At 42.5% G+C, this 24,730-nt stretch overlaps 1 protein-coding gene across 3 annotated transcripts in view; it reads right to left on the bottom strand.

The window, feature by feature from the left end:
* TSEN2 (tRNA splicing endonuclease subunit 2) overlaps window positions 1-22,068 on the bottom strand; it is a 36,593-nt gene extending 14,525 nt beyond the window's left edge. The window contains exons 1-6 of one of the 3 annotated variants that reach the window (XM_045192374.3): window positions 21,980-22,068; window positions 16,537-16,743; window positions 14,757-14,838; window positions 8,647-8,683; window positions 2,469-2,964; window positions 1,534-1,611 (exon numbers count right to left, since the gene is read on the bottom strand). In XM_045192374.3, coding sequence (XP_045048309.2) covers window positions 1,534-1,611; window positions 2,469-2,964; window positions 8,647-8,683; window positions 14,757-14,838; window positions 16,537-16,725 — 882 coding nt within the window. In that variant the 5' untranslated portion in view covers window positions 16,726-16,743; window positions 21,980-22,068. Of the gene's footprint in view, window positions 1-1,533; window positions 1,612-2,468; window positions 2,965-8,646; window positions 8,684-14,756; window positions 14,839-16,536; window positions 16,744-17,109; window positions 17,322-21,979 lie in introns of those variants that run through there. The other 2 variants (XM_045192377.3, XM_045192376.3) reach the window with 2 other exon arrangements.
* Window positions 22,069-24,730: the final 2,662 nt, after the last annotated feature.

Genomic DNA, 24,730 nt, shown 5'->3' with positions numbered 1-24,730 from the left:
TTTTTATTGCTATATTATATACCAACTATACTTAAATAAAAAAATATTGTTGTGAAATAAAGAGTTCCAATTAGCTACTAGTTTTTTTTTCTTCAAAGGGTGTATCTTCTAAAAATTTCTCAAGCTACTAAATAGTTTTTAAAAATAACTCGGTAACGATGACAATGACAAGAACAGCAGCACTAACACTTGCTGAGCATTCACTACACACCAGGCACCGTGCCGAACCCATTACAAGCATGATTTACTTTCCAGAACATCTTATGAACAAGGTGCTATACAACCCTCATTTTACAGAGAAGAAGGCTGAGACTCAGGGAAATGTTCTACTCATGTGATGTCCAATACAATGGCCACTAGCCCCATGTGGCTATTGAGTGTTTTAAGGGGAGCTGGCACAACTGAGAAACAGAATTTTGAATTTTGTTCAGTTTTAGTTAGTTTAAATTAAATAGCCACACACAGCTAGAGGCTACTGTATTCAACAGCGGGCTAAGCGGTCTCATTTGTAAAATGAGGAGATGAAGTAAATAATTCCAAACATCCTTTCCTGTCCGAAAGTCTATTCTTTGTACCAACGGCTTCACTGCAAGGAAGGAAGCGGATACCAGGAGATCAAGAGGTTATGGAGACACAATTACTTCCCTGTTAACACATCTATGAAATTACCCACGTGGATGCATTTAATAAGCACTCCTCGACACCTACATATACAGCAAGAGCTGTGCTAGACACTGCAGAAGCAAGTTATCCAAGGCAGACAAGAGCACTCCTGGAGAGGAGGCACACCATTGGGCAGGAGGATGATGAAGGGGTGTTATCTTCAAGGGCAGAAAGGACATTTCTGCATACAGTATAAACGTAAGCAAAAAAAGGGAAGGGCTGAACATCACATGAACACAGCTAGAGGAACTCCAAGTCAGAGGAAAAACATGATGCGCTCGTTAGGAAGCCACGTTTTTAGCCAACTTTTGAGAAAGTAGCTACTGTGTTAAATAGAGCACGTATTAGTACTTCTGCAGAAGGAAATACCTAGAGTGCCTTTAGTAATCAGCAGTTGTTACATGCTGAAGTACATCACAGCTTACTGGAGTTGGTGGAACTCCACAATACACTAAAAACCACTGCACTGTACACTTTAAATCGGTGAATGGTATGGCATGTGAACTCTCTCTCAATAAACTATTGCTTTTGAACCTGGTGATAATTAGTAACATAACATTTGGCCAGTCTAAAATCTTGATGTGAAAAGAAGTGCTCAGACAAACCTCTTAAAACCTCTGTGCAATGATATAGAGAAGGCCCCCCAAAGGCACATGTTAAAATTGATAAAATGAAGGCTAAGGAGTGAAATTTAGGCAGGTCTACTCCGGAGGCTGCCCAGGGTGACCTAATACCTAATTGTGATATTCAATTACTGATTACTCAGTTGCTGAATTACGTGCAGAGTTGCATTTTGAGGTCGACTCACCTACATAGTCTTGCCCAGGCCCAGAGACCAATGGCTGAAAAGAGAACAGGCTGGAGACATACCTCTTCTAGGCTGAGCTGCAAATACTCAAAGATCCTGTATGGGTTTCTTCTGCATATTAATCTCTTTTCTTGTGCCAACTGAAGAAGAAGTAAAATACATACATGACAAATGGAAGCACTAGATGTTATACGGAGGAGATTATATTTTAAAATGAATAATTTTCTTACAAATTTCCCAGATTCCCATTTGTTGGATTCATACTGTTAAAAAGTCATTTTTTCTGTTACTTATGTGGAAAAATTGTTTTTGTACTGTTAACATTTACTTCCTTTCTTTCTGCCCCATGAATTTTTCCCCTAGTGATCACTTTGATTTTGTGTTGCTTTTTTTCCAATGTACATCACAAGCATGTGCCTAGATTCTTAATGAGACATCATAAACCTCTTTTGAAAGGCTAGATAGTATTTCTTCAAGTGGGTGTTTCACATACTACTACTTAACCATTAGGTTGTTGCTCATTTTTAGCTATTACAGATAGTTCTAGGGCTGCTCGACAGTGCATCCCGTAATGAAGTGGCTGTGAATCTGCTTCCCAGGCTTCTCTTGCGGTGGCTGACCCCCCCGCCCTTGAACTGGAGACCCGCCCCCGCGGCTATACACAGGACTGTGTGCAATCACCGCTGCGTTTCTTCTCCCACACAAAGAAGGATCATTGGACCTGCTTTGTGTATTTTTAAAATGTTAAGTTATTCACAAACTTTAAGGTTTTAGTTGAAACAGCCCCCCCAATGACTGAGCCACTGGCGCAGGACCCAGTGCTTGCTGGTTCCCTTGGAGCTTCTGCAGTGTGGTGTCGTGACCGCCTCTCACATAAGCTGGGTGCTTAATGTGGGCCAGCTACCAGTTCCAAGTCAGGGACCTCCAATTAGCCAGTACCTCCTATGAACCAGAAACAGATGGCTTTGGAAGAAGTGATTTATTTTCTCCCACTTACTTCCCCATTCGGGGGATCTTCCCTCTCGCTCACACCATCGCACACGACTTCCTCCACCAGCACATACTCATCATCAGCGCCTGCCCGTTGGCTGCTGTCCCGAGTGCCACCCAGGGGAAGGAGAACATCTTGCTCGCCACAGTGGACTTGGGGTGGAGCCGCAGTGACCGCTAACACACGCTCATCCGAGCCATTTGCAGTTAGTGGGTCATGCCCAGAGCCTGCCTGCAGGCAGCCTGATTGCTTGCTGGGATCCTCAGTATCATCTGACTCTCCCGAGCCCCCGTTCATCACAGAAAGTGTCTCTTCATCCATGGTGGCTTCCGTTTTGGAAACTATTTCAGAATTCAGCTCATTAGGCAATGGAATGTTTTCATTCCCTTTGACAGGATGCTCAAGTGGTTTTGTGTAATCTTCAAGGATTCTATGCACTGTACTCTCATCCTGAGCCTGTCTTCGCATGAGCTGTGTGGCCCATTCTACCCTACGCTGATACCTGCAAAACAGAAATACTGTTAGTAACAACACTTGAATTTCAGTATTCAAAAGTCAACAGAGTGTGCCAAAAAGATGGGAAGGTAGCATGCCAAAATGTTTATAGTGTTTTTTCTTAATGGCAGGCTATAGGTAAATGTTTTCTTTGCACTTTTCTGCATTTTCTAACCGTTCTGCAATGAGCATGTATTACTTTGTTTTTATTATAGAGCTTCATTTAACTTGCTGAATTTGAAAAAAATTAACCTCAGTTTAATAAAGTATGAAAATTTATGTAATTTAAAACTGGTAGGCCAAATGATTTTGGTAAATATAATATAAAAAGAAAATGGCCATTCTTTGTCATAATTTGTTCTGTATAGCTCCAATTTAGGTATCACATTTTCAGATATAAATCCCACTCATAACATAAAGAGCCTTTGTTTAGTACTGGAAAGCAAAAATGGAAAATCCAGTAAATATTTTCCACAGTATCTCCTAATGTCTCCACTGCACATGAAAAAAAAAACATATATGGTTATGTACATACAGCCAAGCATCCTAATAGAAATGGCCCCTTCTTCCATAATAATTTTTAAACTGTATTTTAAGGCGAAAATACACACTTAGTTTCTTAAACTTGAAAGTGAGCTCTGAACACTTCCCAGTTACAAAAAGTTACAGTAAGACAACAGAGTTCTGCCCTGGTTAAGAAGCATCAATACCTAACAATGCTGCTGGGATGCATTCAAGGATGCGAGGCCACCGCTGCTTGTGGGAAACGTGACCAGCGGAACGCTGAAGACACTGAAACACACGCACTTTTGCCTCTACCTAGAGCAGCGAGCACAAAAAGCATCTAAGAAGACAACTGGCTTGTAGAAGACAGATGTAACTTTACACTTCACCTTGAGTATTTTGTCTGTGTATAGAAGACTGGTATGTCATAGCTTATAAACTGCTACATCTCACATACAGTTCAACACAAGTTGGCTTCTGTTGTATTTAAAAAAGAGTATGTGGCTGCTTAATCCTGATTCATCAAGAGAACCTCCAAGCTGTCGGCATCCTATTTATCCTACATGGGGATGAATATGCATTCCTATATATTGGAAACGGTATCTTAGATTTAAAAATTGAAACCTGACAAGGCTCCCTGAACACTGAAGCAGCAGGAGGATGCAGCAACACACATTTTGTGTTCAGCCCTGACTCTGTCACTTATAATTGTGTGACAAAACCAATTACCTAACTTCTCTGTGCTTCAGTTTTCTACCCATAAGCTGGGGAAAATCGTACTACTACCTCAGAAGAATCACGTTCTGTGCTACTTTTTATAACCAGGGCAAAAGAGGTGGCTGCCTATACAACAGCAAGATGTCTTTCACCCGTAGGAAAAGCACTGTTGCATGCAGTTTCAAGAGAGCTTTCACTTGAGAGGTCTAGAAAGAATCTGCTCTTCCTATTACCTATGCAGGGGTGTCTAACTCATGTTCACCGGGGGCCACATCAGCTTCACAGTTAGGACTGTATAAATGTAACTACTCCTTAACTAGGGGCAAGGAGCTCTACATTTGGCCCTTTGAAGGCAACCACGAGGCTGATGTGGCCCCTAGTTAAAATGAGTTTGACACCCCTGACCTATAGCATTGGTTCTATGGCTTTATGGGTCTGTGAATCTTCTTTATTTGTACACAAATTTTCCTGTCAATGTGTATTTTTCTGGGGAAGGGATCTAGAAGTTTTAATCAAATTCCTTGACTCAAAATATATGAGAACCACTGAATTAAAGGTTCAGGAGTCCCCCCTTTGAGCAGAAGATCTGAAATTGAGAGAGGGAGAGCACACACAGGTCACTGCTCTGCTCTCTGCAAAAGAGTGGGGAGGGCAGATGTGAGCTCAACCCCTCACTCCGTCATGTTCGCGTACTAGCTATGTGCCCTTTTTTCTAAGGCGCAGTTCTCCCCTGTGAACCAGGGACAACTGTACCTTCCTCACGGGGCTGTTGCAAGGATTAAAGGAGATGAGACATGTAAAGTGCTTGGGACATAGTAAGTGCTCAATAAATATTTGTTACTATATGATTGTGGGGTTTTTAGGGAGACTTGAAAAATAAAAACACTTTGACTTAATATATGTCACATTAAAAATGCACACCTTAATTACCATATTATACTGTGTATAATGGGTACTTTTTCCCCCCAAATATTTGAGGGAAAAATAAGGATGCACATTATACATGGGTAGTACCTGAAATACCTTGTATCTCTTCTTTATGCTTTGTGATTATGTTCCATAACAGTTCTTGCACCATAATATGTTCAAAAATAAATGCTGAAATTCCTTTATAATATAAAAAACAAGTATCTAAATATAAATAAATAAATAATTGAATAAAAAAATTAAAACAAAAGATTTGTTTCCTGAAAGTTTGGGCCAAAAATGTGGGTGCACATTATACACGGCAAAATACAGTAACTGCTCTTTGTGAGCAAGAGTAGCCATGTGGGGAAAGACGCTGCACCACATCTGCGTTCTGGAGTTGGCTCTTCTGTGATTCTCAGTTAAGCCACTTAGCACCTCTAGTTTTTTTGTTTTTCTGCCAAATGCCAGAATCATGCCTGCATTTCTGTCTCATGATGACCTCAGATGTTCGTTTATGAAAGCGCAAATGAGACAGTGGCTGCCAAAGTATGTAGAAGAAAGCCTCTGAGTAAGACTGGTGATGAAAACAGCCAGATGCATGGATGACTAAGACATATGGCCTACGGGTCACAGAACAGGAATCCTCTAATTGGCTGGCAATGTTTTCAAAAGCCAAATCCTACTGCGGTTAACCCCAAACCCTGCTGGAGAAACTTCAGGGAGAGAAAAGTGAAAGTCAGAAAACATAAGGGGAAGAGAGGCAGAAGGGAAGGACGGCAGCAGCTCTGATCAGAAACAGTGATGAGACTGATGAAAAGCAGCAAGGACACGCAATGGTGCCGCTCGAACGTGCCTCAGCTGCTCACGTTTCTGTGCCTTGAGCACACCTCGTCCACTTCCGTGGAAGGCCCTTCTCCACCACCTTATTGATTAATGCCCATTTATCCCTGGAGTTCGTAGCAAAATGTTTTTTTTTTTTAATCCTTACCTGAGGATATGTTCACTGATTTTAGAGAAAAAGGAAGGGGGAAAGAAAGAGAGAGAGAAACATTGATTGGTTGCCTCCCACCCATGCCCTGATGGGGGATCGAACCCACGACCCACATATGAGCCCTGACTGAAACCATTTTGTGTTGTGGACAATGCTCCAATTAACTGAGCCACCTTGCCAGGGCGCAAAGGGGTTTTGCAGTCTGTTTAGGTCCAAGTACTGGTCTTAACCAAGTCACTTAACCTCCTCTGCTTGTTTCCTCACCTGTCAAAGACAGGCCCTACCTCATGGGGAGATGGAAAAACTTAAGAATACAATCCATAAACCTGTTATCAGCGTGGTACTTAGCACAAGGAACATACTCAAGAAATGATAGCACGTAAAACTATGTCATTCTCATTCTGTGTTAACTCCCTTCAGGCTCTGGAGCTGGACTTCCTGTTTTAAGCTCATGTAATCTTGGGCAAGATAATCACAGATTCCCATGTATGGGATGGAAATGACTACACCTACCTGAAACGTTTCTTAAGATGATGACCTGAGATGGTAACAGGTATACAGGCCAGTAACTGGCACTGCTGGAACAATCACTACTCATTGGCTACAGCGATGATGATGGTGATGTGGGCTACCACCAGAAGCTAAGATGAGGTATGGAAGGATCCTCCCCAGAACCTCCTGAGGGAGCATAGCCCTACTGTATCTTGATTTTGGATTTCAGGCCTCCAGAACTGTGAGAATTTCTGTTCCTCTAAGCCATCTAAGTTTGTGGTACTTTGCTTACAGCAGCCCTAGGAAACTAATACAAGGATCAATAACATTCTTGGAATATTACAATGTAGAGCTTACAAAGGAATAACCTTCAGGGAGGCGACCATCTCCCCCATCCAGAACCTTACATAGGCAAGCTGGCTTAATGTCAGGTCATCTTTACTGACAGCCTGCTCTGGGGGTGGGCTTCTTATCTGTTTTTGAGTCTTTGTGTTGGCTGCAGCAACCTGCCTATACCGCAGCCCTCCTGGGATGGGGGCTCAGCCAGGCACTTAGCAGGCCCCTTTCACAGAGTGGAACCCTACCCCTGTGCCCAGCCTGCAGTGTCAGCAGAAGCAGCCAATGAGATCTCCCTGGGGCCACTGCCTCCTGGACCCTCCTTCGGCTGTAGGGATATCGGGCATGTAAACAAAAAGGAGCTGTCAGATTCTGCCAGTGTATGCAGAAGCAAGATGAGAAAACACTGTGGGCTTGAGCGGCTTTAAAAGCTTTCCTGGATGAGTCCCAGTTGGGTAGCTGAGTTGGTCGGAGTGTTATCCATACATCAAAAAGGTTGCAGGTTCGATTCCAGTCAGGGCACATACCTAGGTTACAGGTTCCATCCCCGGCCGGGCGCATATGAGAGGCAACCAACCGATCAATGTTTCTCTCTCACACTGATGTTCCTCTCTCTCTAAAAAACCAGTAATAAAATATACTCAGGTGAGAATTAAAAAAACTTTTTAAATAATAAAAATAAAATAATAGAATAGATTAAAATAATAGAATAGAATAGAACAGAATAGAATAGAATAGAATAAAAATAAAATACTTGCTGAAGAGTTGCAACTCAAGCTTCCCCTCAGGGATGATGAGGGTTTAGACAGGAGATCATCAGCCAACAAGATCCTATGAAGGAACGACTGAATGTTGGGGCTGCCAAGAGGAACCAGGCGGGATCCCTGCTCTCTAAGAACTGACATCCTAATCTAGGTATATGACGAACAGTACAGTGAGCGGCACCAAAGCAGACTCCCTGGGAGCTGGAGGAATGACTCCCAACTCAGCAGAGGGAAGGGCAGTAGCGAGGAGAGAAACTGAGGGCGACAGTAAGCTGCGTACGGAATGTGCAGAAACAGCCAGGCAGTGTGTGTGCTGGCTGGGTTAGGGAGAAAGGCTCCAGGAGACAGGAACAGTGTAAACAAGTGCCCGGAGGAAGGAGTCGCGCTACATGAGCGGATGAGGAAGAGCCTCTGTGAAGGCTTCTTTCTCTAACCCTGCAAGCGTAGAACAAGAAAAGAGGTCAGGGCCATGCATGCCCCCCAGCACAGGAGGCCAGTTCTAAATCTAGGCCTAAGCATCTTAGCACTTAAAGATATACACACATGACAGGGCAGTTGTTTGTTCATATTTTGGAAGGAATTCAACTTACAGAGGATTTGGCTTAGGATTGTTTTAAAAAATTAAGTTAGTACATTTCAAATATGATTTGATTCACATTACATTTAAACAATTTTCGAGGACACATGTATTTTTTTTAAAAAGGCAGGGGCTACCACATCAGAAAAGGTTATCTAAAATTAAGACCTGAATTGTCCTGGCTGGGTGCTCAGTAAGCCATCCCAGTAAGCCCAGGTTGCAGGTTCCATCCCAGGTCAGGGCACATACAAGAACCAACCAGTGAATGCACAAAAAAGGGGAACAACAAATTGATGTGTGTGTGTCTCTCTAAAATCAATCAATAAAAATCAATAAAAATTAAAATAGACCTGATTTAAATCATAATTTTGACCAAGTTCAAAGTTCACCACGACTTACTTCTTTGACGTGATTATAGGCATATTTGTCTTCATATCTGTAACAACAAAGAAGTCCTATTAATTCAGACAAAATTTCCTGAGGGGGAAAAAACACTAAAAACCTAGAGAACACTAAGAGAATTTCAAAATTCACTAAATCAGACCCTTAGAAGGTTGACCATCCAACCAGCAACAGCAAACACGTGTTTTACATGCCATTAGTCCCTGCACCCAAACCCCTGGCAGCTGACCAATCACAGTGCTCTGGCTGGGCTCAGGTGTGACCTGGGAAGCCTTCTCAACTCGACATTCTAGCTGAGCAGCAATGGCATGCAAGCAGATTCCTTTCTGCCACCTCTGAATGCTCAGGCTCTCAACTTTCAGATCAGAATACTTAGGCCCTAAAGTTACCACACTTCACCCCTATTGCCCTGTGCTCCATAAAGAATCTTCAGTGACGGCTGTGCCTGTAGAAAGGGTTGTTAAAGTCAGTTTCATGGCGGTGTTTGGGTATGGATTTGGGAGTTCTGGGCTCAACTTCTAGCTCTGGGCATCTGGCTGGAAGAGTCTTTCCACCTAAAATGTTTGTTGGGTCACCTAATGGTGTAGGTTTTAGACAACATGGATGGACCTCAAGGGCATTATGCTAAGTGAAATAAGTCAGACAAAGACAAAGATCATATGATTTAACTCATATGTGTAATCTAAAAAAAAAAATAAATGAACAAACAAAACAGAAACAAATTCACAAATACAGAGAATAAACTGATGGTTGCCGGGTGGGAGGGGTTTTGAGCAGCTGGGTGAAAAAGGTGAAGGGATTAAGAAATATAAATTGGCAATTACAGAACAGTCACAGGGATGCAAAGTACAGCAGAGGGAATAGTCAATAATACTGTAATAACTGCGTAGTGTCAGAGGGGCACTAGACTTGCCAGGGGGACCACTTCGTAAGTTACGTAGGTGTCTAACTGCTAGTCTGCCGTACACCTGAAACTAATACAATACTGAATGTCACCTGTAATTGAAAAATAAATAAATATGTATTATAATACACACAAAAAAGACTTTGGGCAAGTCATTTCTCCTCTCCCAAATTCAGCCTCCCTCAGTGGATTAAAGGCTTAAAATAGAGGATGTTCAGCTTGAAAATCCCACAGAAAAGATTTCACAGACCCATATTTTGTTAGGAATTTTCAGTGTCAGTTTTCTTGACAATGGATTGTCAATTTTCTTGTCACTTTTCTCAGTGTCATGGTCTCTCTCCTCCGGTAATTTAACAACAAATGAAAATGTAGCAAGTTTTCCTGACAGCCTTTTATGTGCCAAGCCCCAGAGACACAGTAGTAGTAAAGCAAATACCCCTTCCTGAGATACAGTCTCGTTAAGGAGGTAGAGCAGAAACGAAGGATTCTAACCCAAGCTGATGTGTGACCAAGGCAAGGATTAGAAAGGGACTGGGGACTGGTTAACTTCACCTGGAGAGTTAGGAAAACCACAAAGGGGAAGGAATGACTGATCTGGGCTCTGAAGAATAGGAGTCTGTCAGGTGGGCTGGGGGAAGTCAGCAGAAGAAAGCACAAAGCCTGAGCTGTGGGGTTCACTGAACGCAAGCAAGCAGCCCAGGTGGCGGAGCAGGGGGAGCAAGTGAGTGGCTAGAAGGGAGGGTGAAAGGTGAGGCTGAAGCTAGTTTTTGAAGAACTTCCTAAAGTGGACATTTGGGATTTACTTCTTTAGGGCAGCCCACAACCTGAATTTGTTTCCTTGTCATAAATTCATTTCCTTCAAACTTCTATCACCATTTAAAACTTAGCTACTACATAGATCAGAAAGAGATTAATAATTATTGAGATTATTACACTATTTGAAAACCTTTGATTTTTTTTTTTTTGGTCAAATATTAGTAACTGCCAAAGCTGGGTGATGGGTAGAGGCACGGCCATTATGTTATTTGCTCTACTTTTTGATCCCTCTCTTTTTAAAAAGGTTACTATGAAAACATTTTAAAATAGGAAAATGTAAAGAGAATAGTATAATAAATGCCTATGTTTCCATCAACTTTAACAATTAACTCATGGGCAATCTCCCTTCATCTGTTTTTCTGCCTATTCCCTTGACCCCCACATTATTTTGAAAGACATGTCTCGTATCTTACCATTTCATCTTGAAATAGTTTAGTATCTATTTCTATAAGAACTTTAAAAAAAACATAACCACAATACCATTATTACACTTTTAAAAATTAGTATTAATTCCTTGCATCATCCCAAATCTATGCATTGTCTCACAACTTTTTTCTGTTTCGGAAAGTCTGACTCAAAATCCAAATAAGGACCTACACTGCAATTATTGATTCTAATACATCAGTTTCCCTGCTATGATTTTTTTGGAAATTCTTTTGTTGCAGAAATGGATCCCCTGTCCTATAGGACTTCCCCCCAATCTGGCCTCAGATGATTACACCCCCCCTTGTGCTGTTAACACAGTGCTACTCCAAGGTGGTCATAGGCTCAAAGGTTCAGGAGGAGATGAAATAACTGTCTCAGCACACTGCTTAGTTCAGCTCCCCTTGTTTGCACAGCCAGCTCTCATGGAGAAGGAAGCTGCAAGTGATTAGCTAAAGAGCAGTAGCTAAATGGAATGGAATCTGTTTCCATTCTGGTACAAAGGTCTTATGTTGCTGCATTTCAGTACTTGGAGCAGCACAGGCTTAACACATTCCTCTCTTCCCTGCATCTCCTGGGAACTGGTGGAACTAGAGGCTTGATCAGATCCAGTTCCATTTGGGGGGAAGCCTACTTCATAGGTAGTGCATGTGTTTTCCTCAGAAGACACAAAATGACTTGTTGGGTCTTATGTCATCAGTACCATTGCTGATCAATGCCTAGATTAAATGGTGATACTCTAACCCTGTTATTTCTTTATTTATTAGTGGGATTCTTCAATAAAGAGAAACCCTCACTATTTGGTTACCCCAAGAACCAGTTCACATATGCCAGTTCTCAAAATGATGGATCCTCCACAGGTGAACAATGAATTTCTTCTGGCATGAACTAAAGGATTCAAACACTTGGGGGTATTATTAGGAATGAATTTTAAAATTAACTGTAATATTATTCTTATTGATGCTGAAATGTTTCCATGGCCTCTTTTGAAACATGTCTAGTAGTTTTTGATAGCTTCCTTGCTTCCTGGTGTACAAGCTGTTTCATGGAAAAGTCCTAACTCCTGTCAACCACACCATAATTGCTCACTAGCTTAATCATGTAATATTCATATAACAGTCTCAGCATAACAGTAACACTACCACCCATAAAAAATTGCTGAAAGCAATATGAAGATTATTTTGTAGCCCTCTCTTTCTTTACAGTATATGGCAGGTTGACTGCCCTGATTCTTCAGGTCTTCTACCTGCCAAACCCGCTGACTGTGAGCCAGTAAAACGTGAGCAAACACGATGCAAGCAGAGGCCTGAAAAGCACTGGCACCCTGGGGCTTGCTCTTGACCCTCCACCATAACTGAGAACATGCCTGGGCTAGCCTGCTGCAGGATGACACACATGGTGCCCCTGTCCTCCCTCCCAGATGAGGCCATCCTAGCCCAGCTGACAGCCAACCAACAGACCACCAGACACCAGTGAGGCTGGCTAACCCCATTATGGGACTGGACCCATTAGACAGCTGACCCATGACTAGCTGGACGGATGAGCACATCCAGTCAAGATCAGCAGACCTACCCAGCAAACCTGCAGCCTCGCAAGCAATCTGGTTGCTACTGAAAGCCACTGAAATTTGGGGTGGTTTGTTAAATACCATTGAGGCAACAGATGAATGACACAAAGTCTATCCCATTAGACTCAAACTGTCGAATTATCAAGTTTTGAAGTCATGCAAAATAGTTTCCCCCTTGTGGCTCTACTTTTTAAAATTGACTTTGTTTTGTAACCCTGCAATACATTTACAAAGTTCCAAAGTCAAATCTATAAAGTCTCACCTCTTTCCATCCTGTTCCATCCTTCCCCCATAGACATTAAAAAATTATGATTTATCCTTCCTTACATTTCAAAAATGTATTTATGTTCCCCCGTTTAGATGAACCATAGCACACATAGCACACTATGCAGACTTTCCCTTACCTTGCTTTCTTAAAAATATATCCCAGTATCCCTCTGCCCAGCTGCACAGTACTGCATTATATGAATGCACATAGTTTATTCCACTGGTCCCCTCCCTATAGTCTTTTAATATTAGAAATAGTGTTGGAATGAATAGCCTTATGCTATTTCTTTCTGTATTTTTGCTGCTATATTTTTAAGATAAATTTCTTTTGTTGTTGTTTTTTCAAAAAGATTTAATTTATTTATTTTTAGAAAGAGGGAAAGGGAAGAAGAAAGAGGGAGAGGAACATTAATGTGTGGTTGCCTCTCATGCGCCCCCAAATGGGGACCTGGCCCACAACCTAGGCATGTGCCCTGACCGGGAATCGAACCGGTGACCCTTTGGTTCACAGGCTGGCACTCAATTTTAAGATAAATTTCTGGAAGTGGAATTACTGGAATAAAAGTAAATGCATATGCTGGGACAACTGGATATCCACAGGCAAAATAATGAAGCTGGGCCCTTACTTTATATCACATACAAAAATTAACTCAAAATTGATCAAAGACCTAAATATATGAGCTGTAACTATAAAACTCTTAGAAGAAAACAGAGGGGAAAGTCTGCCTGAACATGGATTTGGCAATGGTTTCCTAAATATGATACCAAAAGAACAAGCAACAAGAGAAAAAAAATAGGTAACTTGGACTTCATTAAATTAAAAACTTTCACTGTTTCACATTCATTGAGTGGCTGTCATCAAAAACAAAAGCAGAAAATAAGAAGCGTTGGTGAGGATGTGGAGAAACTGGAAGCCCTGTGCATTGCTGATGGGAAAGTAAAATGGTACAAGTATTGTGAAAAACAGTTTAGTAGTTCCTCAAAAAATTAAAATAGAATTATCATAATGACCAAGGAAGTCTACTCCCAGGGGTGTGTGTGTGTGTGTGTGTGTGTGGATGCACACACGTGCGTGCATACACACACACACAAGAGAAATGTCCACGTGTCCATACAAACACTTGTACCTGAATGTTCATAGCAGCATTATTCATAACAGCCCCAAAGTGGAACCAACCCACATGCCCATCTTTAGATGAGTGGAAAAACAAATCATGGAATATCCATGCAGTGGGTATTATTCAGGCTGAAGTTCTGATATGGACGAACGTTCAAAACACAAAAGTGAAAGACACAAAAGTCTTTATAATGGGCGTTTCCACTTACATGAAACATTTAGAATGGGCAAATCATAGACACGGAAAGCACGTTAAGCTTACCAGGACTTAAGAGGAGAGGAGAATGGGGAAGGGTAGAGGGAGTGAATATAAACGTAATTTTGCCAGACACGGCTCAATTCCTCTCTGCAGTGGTTGTGCGACCTGCACGCCCACCAGAAACGCATGAGCGCGTCTCTCAGGGCCTCGCCCATGGTCGAACTTCGGGATTTTTGCCAATCTGATTGCTGAAATGATATCTCAGTACAGTTTTAATTTGTATTTCTTTACGAATAAAATGTTTTTAAAATCCTTTGTAATTCTGTTTTAACCTGCTGATAATGGTTATGAAATTACCATGAGACTTCCCTAGAGAAATATACAAGGTTAAAAGATTTATAAATTAAAGAGGACCAGCAAGTGAGAACTACACACATTACTGTTTCAATAAACACGTCAATGTCAGTTATTGTTGCAAATTCTAATTCTAGAAATAAAGCTCATTTTGCATACAGGCGAGTAGGTACCTAGTTATCAGTGCCTTCCACATGCACAGTACTCTTCTGGGCAATGCTTAACAACGGAAAAGACTGAATAACAATTTTGATAATTCTAGAAATTAGATAAGACACATTTTCCACCAATTCTCAGAACCCTTTCGCCTTTAGTAGAATGATTCTAGTTACTATTTTTAGCAGTAAAATTGTCAGAGTGCATCTTCTCCACTAGAATTTTACTATATAATCTGAGGTGGAAGATAAAAAATGAAAGAAAATAATAATTTGCCAAAGAACCAAATGATGTACAAATGTACCTTTGTATTTAGCAACCAGCTTAGGATCTGAAATTGTGAAGTTTGGACGGCTTCTAGACAGGATTCCTTTTCCGAAATACCCCTGCCATGAAAAGAGAAACAAAATTAGTGCACCTTTAGTTATCAATTTTTTTAGCTGAAGGAGAACCGCTATTTGCATTAACAAGAGATTTATTACATCTTCCCTCCGATTATCTAGCCATTACTAGTGAAGGTCTCAGCTGGTGAGTTTTTAGTGTGCCTCCTTTGTCTCATAACTCATGAGTTCAGTCTAGGTCTGATACGCTGGAGGCAACAGGGCAGGCAGAGGCAGAGGCAGGGATTCTTCTTCAAGGAGCAGCGTGTCTAAAAGCAGGAGTCAAGGCTACCTGGTACCAAAAGCTTCTTGGATTCTCCTGTACGCAGGATTGAAGTGTGCCTTTCCTTCCTGATGATTCCAAAAACAACACAGATTTTTTCCCTCCCATTTCTTAATTTAAGCACATAGAAAATTGAGACAATAATAAAATGAATGTTTTTTATCCTCACCAAGATTTAACAATCAGAATAATGTACAGAGCACTTTATACATTTTTAAAAAAATATTTTATTTATTTTTAGGGAAAGGGTAAGGGACAGAGAAGGAGAGGGTGAGAAACCTCGATGTGAGAGAGAAACATCTATTGGCTTCCTCTTGTATGCACTCCAAATCGGGGATGAACCCACAGCCCAGGTATGTGCCCTGACCAGGAACTGAACCAGTGACCTTCTGCTTTGGGGGACGATGCTCCAACTGAGCCACACTGGTCAGGGCATATACACTTTATAAAGCCTCCTGTTTAACGTTACATATTGCAAAGGTGGAGAGACTGTCCTTGGCCTAGACCCCCATCTCACCAGGGTCGATGCCACCCATTGCATCCCGCTGTGGGAAGGTGGTTACAACCTATATATTTTATAGAAACGTCTAGAGAGGACACATTTATAGAGACAAGGAGTGGACCGGTGGTACCTGGGGCTGGAGGTAGGAGCTGGGATGAAGAGCAACAGGCACGAGGGAACTTTCCGTGCTGATGGGAGGGGTCTGAAACGGGACTGTGGCGGTGGTTGCACAGCTCTATGAATTTACTACAATCATTGAATTGGACACTTACAGTGGGTGAATTTTATGGCTGTACATTATACCTCAATAAAGCTGTTTAAAAAGTGCCCCAGTGATGAATTGGTTAAGGGATGGGGCTGGGGGAAGGACAACAAGCTACCAACCTCAACTGGAACTTATTATCAATGTAAAACAGCAAAAACGAGAACTTGCCCTCATCTAAGAAGAGGTTCCCAACTAGGAAGAAAGCAGACAAGGAGCCAGAGTACCTGCTGAAGCAGCATCTGATTTGTCCATGAGTCAGAACAACATGCCACTCTGTGGTTACTTCTGGGGATGAAATGGGAGTTACGTGGGGAACTTTAACTTTTTAACCCTTAATTTAATTTCTGTAAGTTGCTTGATTTTTTATTTTTATTTTTTACAATAAACGTGCATTACTTTTATCACTGAAAGACAAGAAAGTTCAATGTTATTAACCCTACTTCATTGCTGAAATGTGGGTCCAGAATGAGGGAGTTACCCTCATGATCCATGGTTTCAGGGTACCTGAGTCAAACTGTAGTGTTCCGACATGAGACCAAACAGCAAGGGAAGAACACGGGTCATTTACAGTTTATTCGGGAATGGATGGGGAGAAGAAAAGATAGCTGCTCCAGGCTGTCGGGAAGTAGCCCTGCCAGGGCCTCCGGTACTCACTTTCCCATACAGCTGCTCAATATCTTCTGCGTTCTTCACAATGACATTGTTGTTTATCATTTCTGCGTGGAACATTCTGAAGTCTTTCTTAGGTCCACAGTTCTGACCAAAAGGGATCGGAAATGGAGACTCATAATTCTCATACACTCTTCTTTTCCTCTTTGGGGCATGGAAAACTGCTTCCGCCATTTTTCAAGTGCAACTGTTCTTTAAAGAGTATAATGAAAAGAAAGAAACAGTCAATCAATGACTACGCTGATCAAAAATGTGAGTACATTATACCTAGGCTCAGAAAACTTTGTGGTCTGTGGGAAAAATAAAGTATTTATAAAGCAGTGAACTAAAAGACACAGTCATGAGGATTTTTTTAAAAGTGCAAATCTCATTCACCTAGAACATCTCAATCAATTCCCACAACGGTGCCCAAGGAGTGGCATTATTTCTCACTACAGCTGACAAGACTGATGCCCCAAGAGTCACATGCTTTGCAAAAGTCTCCTGATAGCAAGCGCAGGAGGATTTCGGATTACTCCCATGCTTTCACTCGCCAACAGGCTTTTACTGTGGACCTACCAGGGGCTCCTGATATCAGAGGTGCAGGGGGTGTCAATCATCTTTCAGTTTTTAAGGGAAGTTGATGAATAACAATGGCAACAGCAGTTCCCAGTTAAGGGTCTATTATGCACTCCAAATGCAAGTGGCTAAGAGAAGGAATTCTAGAGCCAGAGTGCCAGGACAGGAATCAGCTTCACTACTTCCTAGCTATGTGATTGCAGGTGAACGTTATTTAATCTTCCTGTGCTGTGGTTTCCTCATCTGCAAAATAAGGATAAAAATAAACTCTAACTTATAGTTAAGACCCGTAAGTGCTTAGAAGAGTATGTGGTTCATACTGAGCACGATGCGTGTATTCACTCTAAGTATTATTATGGGGTGAGCACTACTAACATCCTAATACAGTAAGGAAACAGATTCAGGTTTGAAAGATTATGTAAAAGACTCCAGAGAGGGGGCACTAGACCATCCCAGGCCTGCTGAATGCCAAAGCTCTTCCCTCCAGGTTCTGCAGCAAGCACAGGTAGCAGCACCCCTCCCCTTTTGTCTGAAGGCTCACTCTTTCTCGAGGTTAGAAGCTAAAGGGTTACAGAAAATTGTGGAATTACTTAGTGTGCACCCAGCACTAGGAGGGAGTAAAGGAAGCTGAAGTCAGTACCTCTCCCTTCCAGGCCTTATTCTCAGCCCGAGGAGGCAAAACAAGCACCTAATGCACAACAGGCTGCAATTCAATAATGGCTAAAGGAAGGAAGTAAAGTTGAGTGTATTGTGCGATAAAGACATAGAGCTGTGGTAGATGCATTTAACTTAGGAAAACTCAACCATACGCAAGGGGAAAAAAATGTACACAGTGCAAGAAATTGGGCCAGCCACTCTAAGCGATAGGCAGACGCCCTAGAGAAGGGAGACTTGAATCTGCTGCTCCTTCAGTCCTGGGTCTGGATTCGATTTAAGCAGAGAATGTATCTGGTGCTTGAAGAAACAGTGGAGCTGTATCACGCACATTTAAACTATGTGGCTCCAAACTCTCACAAAGAAGGAAGTAGGACTGATTATTTAGGTGCCTCCTGCATTCAGTACCAGCATCTCAATGGGCAATGTATGTAACCAAGCCTGTTACAACCAATGAAGGTGGCCAAAGCTGAGGAAGGAAGGTAAGCGGTTTCAGGGGCTCATGACTGTTAAAAAGAAAATTCAAAGCTTTGTCCAATGTGTGATGTCTTTATCAACTCTACCTCAAGGAGGTTGAGGAATTAAATGAGTACAAAAAAAGACAAACAAACAAAAAACAAAAGACAAGAACAGACCAAGAAGAGTTAGAGAAATTGATAAATCAGTGACAAAGATAACTATGAAAAATAAGAATCAGCGCATTGGAACTTCATAGAATTGCCAAAATATTCCAAGCAGCAAACTGCTAGACTTTCTAAGTAAGGTCCCTCAGCGCAACCACATACTGAGCACAACTGTACATGTTACCCACACTGAACAGCATTCACGACAAAAGGACGTGTACTGCATGTTAATGGTCAGTTAGGAGGTTTTCTTCCGAGAGCATTTTAACTAGGTTTTCACTTGCTGACCCATCTCTCAACCCAAGCCAACTACTGCATTTACTATTCAGTTGTAGAAACAACAATTTTTTCTAAAGCTTAAATAATACTGTGTTGGCTTTTTTTGAGGCTGGACATTGATCTCCAGTGAGGAACTTTCTAGGGATTTCCAGGAACAATTCAGATTTTTATAACTTCTGGTTAGTGTTTAACTTGTATATACTACATTAGAATTTTTTATTTTAAAAAATTAAAAAAAAATTCTATTTATTTACTTATTTTTTAGGGAGGGGGGAGGGAGAACGAGAGGGAGAAACATCAGTGTGTGGTTGCCTCCCACACACCCCCAACTGGAGACCTGGCCGCAACCCAGGCATGTGCCCTGACCAGGACTGAACCAACGAGGCTCCTGTTCGCAAGCTGGCACTCGATCCACTGAAGCCACACCAGTCAGGGCTGGAATTGTTTTTTAAAAGAAAATGTTGAATGGCTAACTTCAAGAACTTCCAATTAAATTCTCTCAAACAAGCAAAACTGAAAAGTTATGCTTTAATTTGCCTGGTTGGTTCAGGATTTTCCCTTTCAGATTGCTAACGTACACTGAAAAAAGCAATGCTGAGCTATGACACTTGGTAGTACGAACTCTGTACTCTGACTCAAGCATGTGTCATAGGTTTCTTGCCACACAAAAAAAAAACAAGAAATTCCCCGGTTTTCCACAGAGCCTCAAAATCTATGGCCTAGTGTCATCTCTGACCATGTGACAGCATGCACATCAGGAATCTGGCTCATAGTAGGCCTTCCATATATACGCTCATAATGGCCTTCCATAGTAGGCCATTATCATTGTGACCTTCGCAACCCACTTAAGGTCTCTGAGCCCAGCTTCTTCATCTTCGAATTGAACAGGACTGGAAAACAATCTGGAAGTTACTGTAATGTTAACTACAGAATAACCAGCAATGCCACTCCTTGGTATAGATACAAAAAGAGTAAAAACACGTTCATGCCAAAGTCTGTATATGAATGTTTACAGAAGTAGGATTCATAAAAGCCAAAAGATGGAAACCACCCAGATGTCCATCAACAGATGAATGGGTCCACCAAGTGTAGGATATCCATAGAGTGGAATGTTACAGCAAATATAAAAGAATGAAGCACTGATACATTCTACAACGCGCATGTTGAACCATGACAGCATCACATTAAAAGAAGCCAGTCACAAAAGACCACATACTGTACATGCAAGACCATAATGTGAAATGTCTACAATAAGCAAATCCATAGAGACAGAGTCCATTAGCAATTGCAGGTGCTGGGGGAGGGGAGAAATGTTGCAGTGACTGCTACTAGGTATGGGCTTTATTTTGAGGATGATGAAAATGTTTAAGGTCAGATCGCAGTGATGGTGATGGTTGCATAACTCTGAATATACTAAAATCACTGATACATTTTACAAAGGTGAATTTTATGGCATGTGAATGATTTGTCAATAAAGCTGTTATTTCTCAATAAAGCTGTTATACTGAACAGGGCAAACCAGATGATCTCTTGTTTTGTAGTTCTGTGGAAGAGTTGCCTCGTGCTGAACTTGGAAGGCAAAGAGGAGGAGAAAGGACTGCATTTGCGACTCTCCAAATCTGCAATACACATTTAGGAAATGCTTCTTTAGGGCCACGATAAGAGATGGAAGATGTGGGATGCAAGTTACATGAGAAGAACCAACCACAATTGGTAGGTACACGCTAGCACTGATTGTGCTGTATGCTACACAGGTGGGTACTACTATCCTGATTTCAAGGATCAAAAAGCCCAGACTTGGAGCAAGTCATTTGCCCAAAGCCCCATTGTTAGAGAAGGCATGAGGCGAGTAATGCAGGGAGACAGGCATGGTTAAGACTGGTCTAAAAGAGGGCCCATGTCTGAGGCACACACAGATGTATAGGAAGGACTGGGTCAGTTGTCAGGAAGTTTGAGATGTGAAGGCTGGTTCACACTTGGAGACAAGTGCAGATTATGACAACTGAAGAGCGATTAAGAAAAGTAACTTGGGGTGGCATATAACAGTGGCTCTCAAGCTTTGCTGCCCTTAGAATCACTGGGGAAAATTAAAATCCTAATGCCCAGGCCTTACCTGCAATTCTATCAGAAATTCTGGGTGGGGCCCAGAATTTCAACAAGTAGCCAAAGTTGCCAACTGCTGCTTATAGGATGGCCCATTCAAACACACTTAATCCCAACAGCTCCCTGAGGTAAATTCTATTACTATTCCCATTGTACAGATGAAGCCAGGGACTCGGAGGGGCTGAATGCTATGTACCTGTAAGAGGTGGTTACTCTTCCCTTCCCGAACCTGGGCATTCCTGATTCCAGACGCCCACAGTGCTAAATATATTTACTTTTCTATTAAAAGCAGGGCTTGATCTTGATTTTTCCCTTGAGCAGATAAGCTAACACCTTTTAGATGCTCAAAATGTTTATTCCAAACAAAACAAAGCAAAACCAAAAGGGAGGAGGGAAGTAGCTACATTTAATTTTCCAATTCCCTGGGTCCACCTTGCCTTAACAAGCCTGGTTAAAACTTCCCACACAGCAAAGTTCACCTTCTCCCAATTGAAAAAAAAAAAAGTTTGAAATTCCAAGTGCTTACTCCTGGGCCAGTGGAGACTGGGACAAAAGGGACAAAACCATCCTGCCCCTGGGGAGCTGTCAAGCTAGAACCGAAGACTGCGAAGTATAAACAAACAATAAACCTTTGAAGGCTGTTGTGAGGGTTAAATGGGTTAACTGTGCGAAGGCGCAGGGTACTGGGACTACCATGGGGAAGTGCCAGCCAGAAGGTAGTTGCAACTGCAATGAATGATGGCATACAACTCAAAAAGTGTTCCGGGCCCAACAAATTCCTATCTCTGTCTTAACTTATCCCTTTGCTGGTTTCCTTCAGTGCCCGCCATCCCCCAGCAACCCAACTAGCGGCTGAGGCTCCTCTCGGGCACGGAGCGGTTGCATGAAGCCCGTCATCCAGCGGCTCTGGGACGGGCGTCAATGCTTCCAGAAAGACAGGAGAAAGAGAAGTACGAAGGGCCACACGTGCACGAATAAGGAGGCGAGGAGTTAATTCCGGCAGAACCAGGAAGCCTAGCTCCTCCCCCGGCCCCGTCTGGTCCGGCAGGGGGACCCGGGAAAAGTCTCTTGGCCCTTTTCACTCTCGCTCAGGAGGGCTTTCGGAGAGGCCGTGTCACCTCTGGCGGTGAAACCTTGCCCTTGGCCAGTATGCGGGAGCCACCGTGCCCAGTGCCCGGGCACGCGGCGCGCCCATAGCCCAGGTACCTTACCTTCAACAAGCCCACGCGCTCGCCGTTACCCCGACAACGCCGGCCGGGGGGAGGGGCGGGGGGCGGGCACCGCTGCCGTCAAGTACTGCCGCCGCAAAGCCGGACGAATGCGCAGCCGCAGAGCCCATGGGCACACCCACCGGCTGTTCGCGGAGCTGGCCTGCGCACAGCCTGAAAAGGGGAGGGGCTTCTCCGGAGCGTGCGGCTCCTCCGTCGTGAAGTGTGAGGCAGAGGCAGCACTACCCCTGCCTCTGCGGCAGTCACCGCAGCGCGTGACTGCTATTCTTGTTTAATTCTCACGACAGTCTCGCATGACCCATTTTATAGATGAGATCCGAAGTTACTTGTTCAATGACATATGGCTAGGAGGTACTGGAGTTACGACTTGAGTCCAGGTCTAAAGACTTGGAGTCCTCGCCCCTGGAGAGATGGGATGCTTGAGGCTACCGGACTTGGTTACACGACCCCGGCCCTGACGCTGAACTCAGCTTACTCAGTGAATAAGTATAAGCTGCAGTCTTCGGGCTGTAAGGAAGCGCCTCCTCGCAGACAGCTGACTAAACGTCACTGCACTCACTGGCTGCCCCGTGCAGTGTAAAGGACGACAGATCCGGAGTCAGTCCTGCATTTGAATCTTCACTTCCTCCCTTGTCAAGAGTGAACAAACCATTCTGAGCCTCAGTTCTCTCATCTGAAAAATGGGTCGTCAGGATTATATGGGATAAGCGAAACCAAACTGCTTTGGGAAGTGTTGAAGTTTCTTTCGACCTGTTTTTTTTTTTTAAAGGAGGCCTGGTAGGGAGTCCAATATGATCTTTTCAAACATGAAGCCCAGGGTCCCTGGCGCACACACCACACATACTGGACAGTTGGGGAAGGTGGGTGACAGGGTGGGGCAAAGTATGACTTTTTTTTTTTAATTTTAAGATTTTATGTATTTATTTAGGGGAAGAGAGGGAGAAAGAGAGGAGAGAAGCATCAATTGGTTGCCCCTGACACACGCCCCATCCAGGGCCTGGCAGCAACTCAGGCATGTGCCCTGTTCGGGAAATCAAACTGGGACCTTTTTGCTTTGCGGGATTATGCTCAACCAACTGAGCAGCACCTTCAGGGCTAAGTGTGACTGTCTTTGAAATCTGGACCTTTCCTAAATTTCTCATCTCCAGGCCATGGAGCCCTGTTGCCTCTGCTCAGAACATCCTTCCCAACTCTGCAGCAGTAACTCCTGGTCACCCTTTAGGTCTCATTTCAGATACCTCTTCCTCCAGGAGACTTCCTCTTGCCTCCACAGGCTGGCGTGGTGACTTTTCTCTGTGTTTCCGGTTTCCTGGTCCTCCTTAACTGGGCTGTGAGCTCTTGGTAGAAAGAGCTCAAGACACCATGGACCTTAACTGCTCAGCTAAGGAGTTCAGACTTTAGAGAGACCAAAAATCAGAATAGCTGCTTGTTGGAGTGTTGCAAAAAAGAACTTCAGCAAGATTCAGAGAAGAGTGCTATCAAGAGGGTTTGGGCAGGGAAGAAGGAGCTGTGGGAAGGCTGTAATATTGCACCAGAATATGCCAATTTAGGAAATACTGGTTTTAGAATTAGAGGGCTTTAAAGTGAAAGGCAACTCAGGTTGTCCACTTCAACTTCCTTATTTAACTGATAAGAAAAAAGGGACAGAGGCACTGTGAGTTGCCAGAGGTAGCCAAGCGAGTCAGAGGGCTGCTGAGACTAGAGACAGTCCCCTGTAGCTCAGCACATGCTCCACACTCAGGGCCTTGGGATTCCAGATTCCCTCATAATGGGAGTCTTGGTAGTGTCATCTGGAGCCCTGCCCCCACAGAAGGTCTAGAATAGGTTACCGAATAAGATATTCTTCCCCCAAGATTTTCTACCAATGTATATTTTAAACCTTTGGTTGTGGACTTTTTCAAAGATGCATATAGTAGAGAGAATTATCTAATAAATCACCGCTTCCACAATCTTCAGCCTTTGGTGTCTTGTTTCTTTTACACTCTCCATACACACACCTTTACCCCTCTGCTGGAGTATTTTTAAGTGATCCCAGACATCATATAATTTCATTCAGGATATTTCGGTATGTATCTCTAAGTTTTATTACACACATATATACGTATGTACTTTATTTTGCCATGTTTAATGTGCTTCCATGTATAATGCACAGCCCCATTTTTGGCCCAAACTTTCAAGAAAAATATCTTTCATTTTAATTTTTAACTCAATGGTTTTATTTATTTATATTTAGAACCAAAACCAATTATAATATTCCAGGGTACTATTTTGCATACGGATACTGTCATTCCTTTCTAGAGTTACACTTTTAACGCATAAGCATACATAAAAGAATTTAAAATATTTATAGATATGGAATTAGTACTACCCATGTATAATGTGCATCCTTATTTTTCCCCTCAAAAATTTGGGCAAAAAAAGTGCACATTATACATGGTAAAATATGGTACATATAAAAAGAGAATATATGTATATATATAATTTTTATTATCCCCAAAGTTCTATAGAATCACTGTAACACTGAATTAATGAATGCTGAACCGTAGGGGAAATACAGGGTTAGGTTCCTGCTAGTCTCTGCCTACAATATTTTCATCAACCAATCAATACATAACCTTATTTTGTGTGTGTTTCTGTTTAAAAATACTTTGTTTAATATCTACCGTTGATTCAGTAACACTGAACTCATGACCAACAGCACTATAACATACGCCTAAAGGAAGCTCATCTAAC

The sequence above is a fragment of the Desmodus rotundus genome, chromosome 8, assembly GCF_022682495.2.
Source record: "Desmodus rotundus isolate HL8 chromosome 8, HLdesRot8A.1, whole genome shotgun sequence".
Lineage (NCBI taxonomy): Eukaryota > Metazoa > Chordata > Mammalia > Chiroptera > Phyllostomidae > Desmodus > Desmodus rotundus.
Note: the sequence above shows the minus strand (reverse complement) of the source record. Positions and strands in the feature narration are given on the sequence as shown.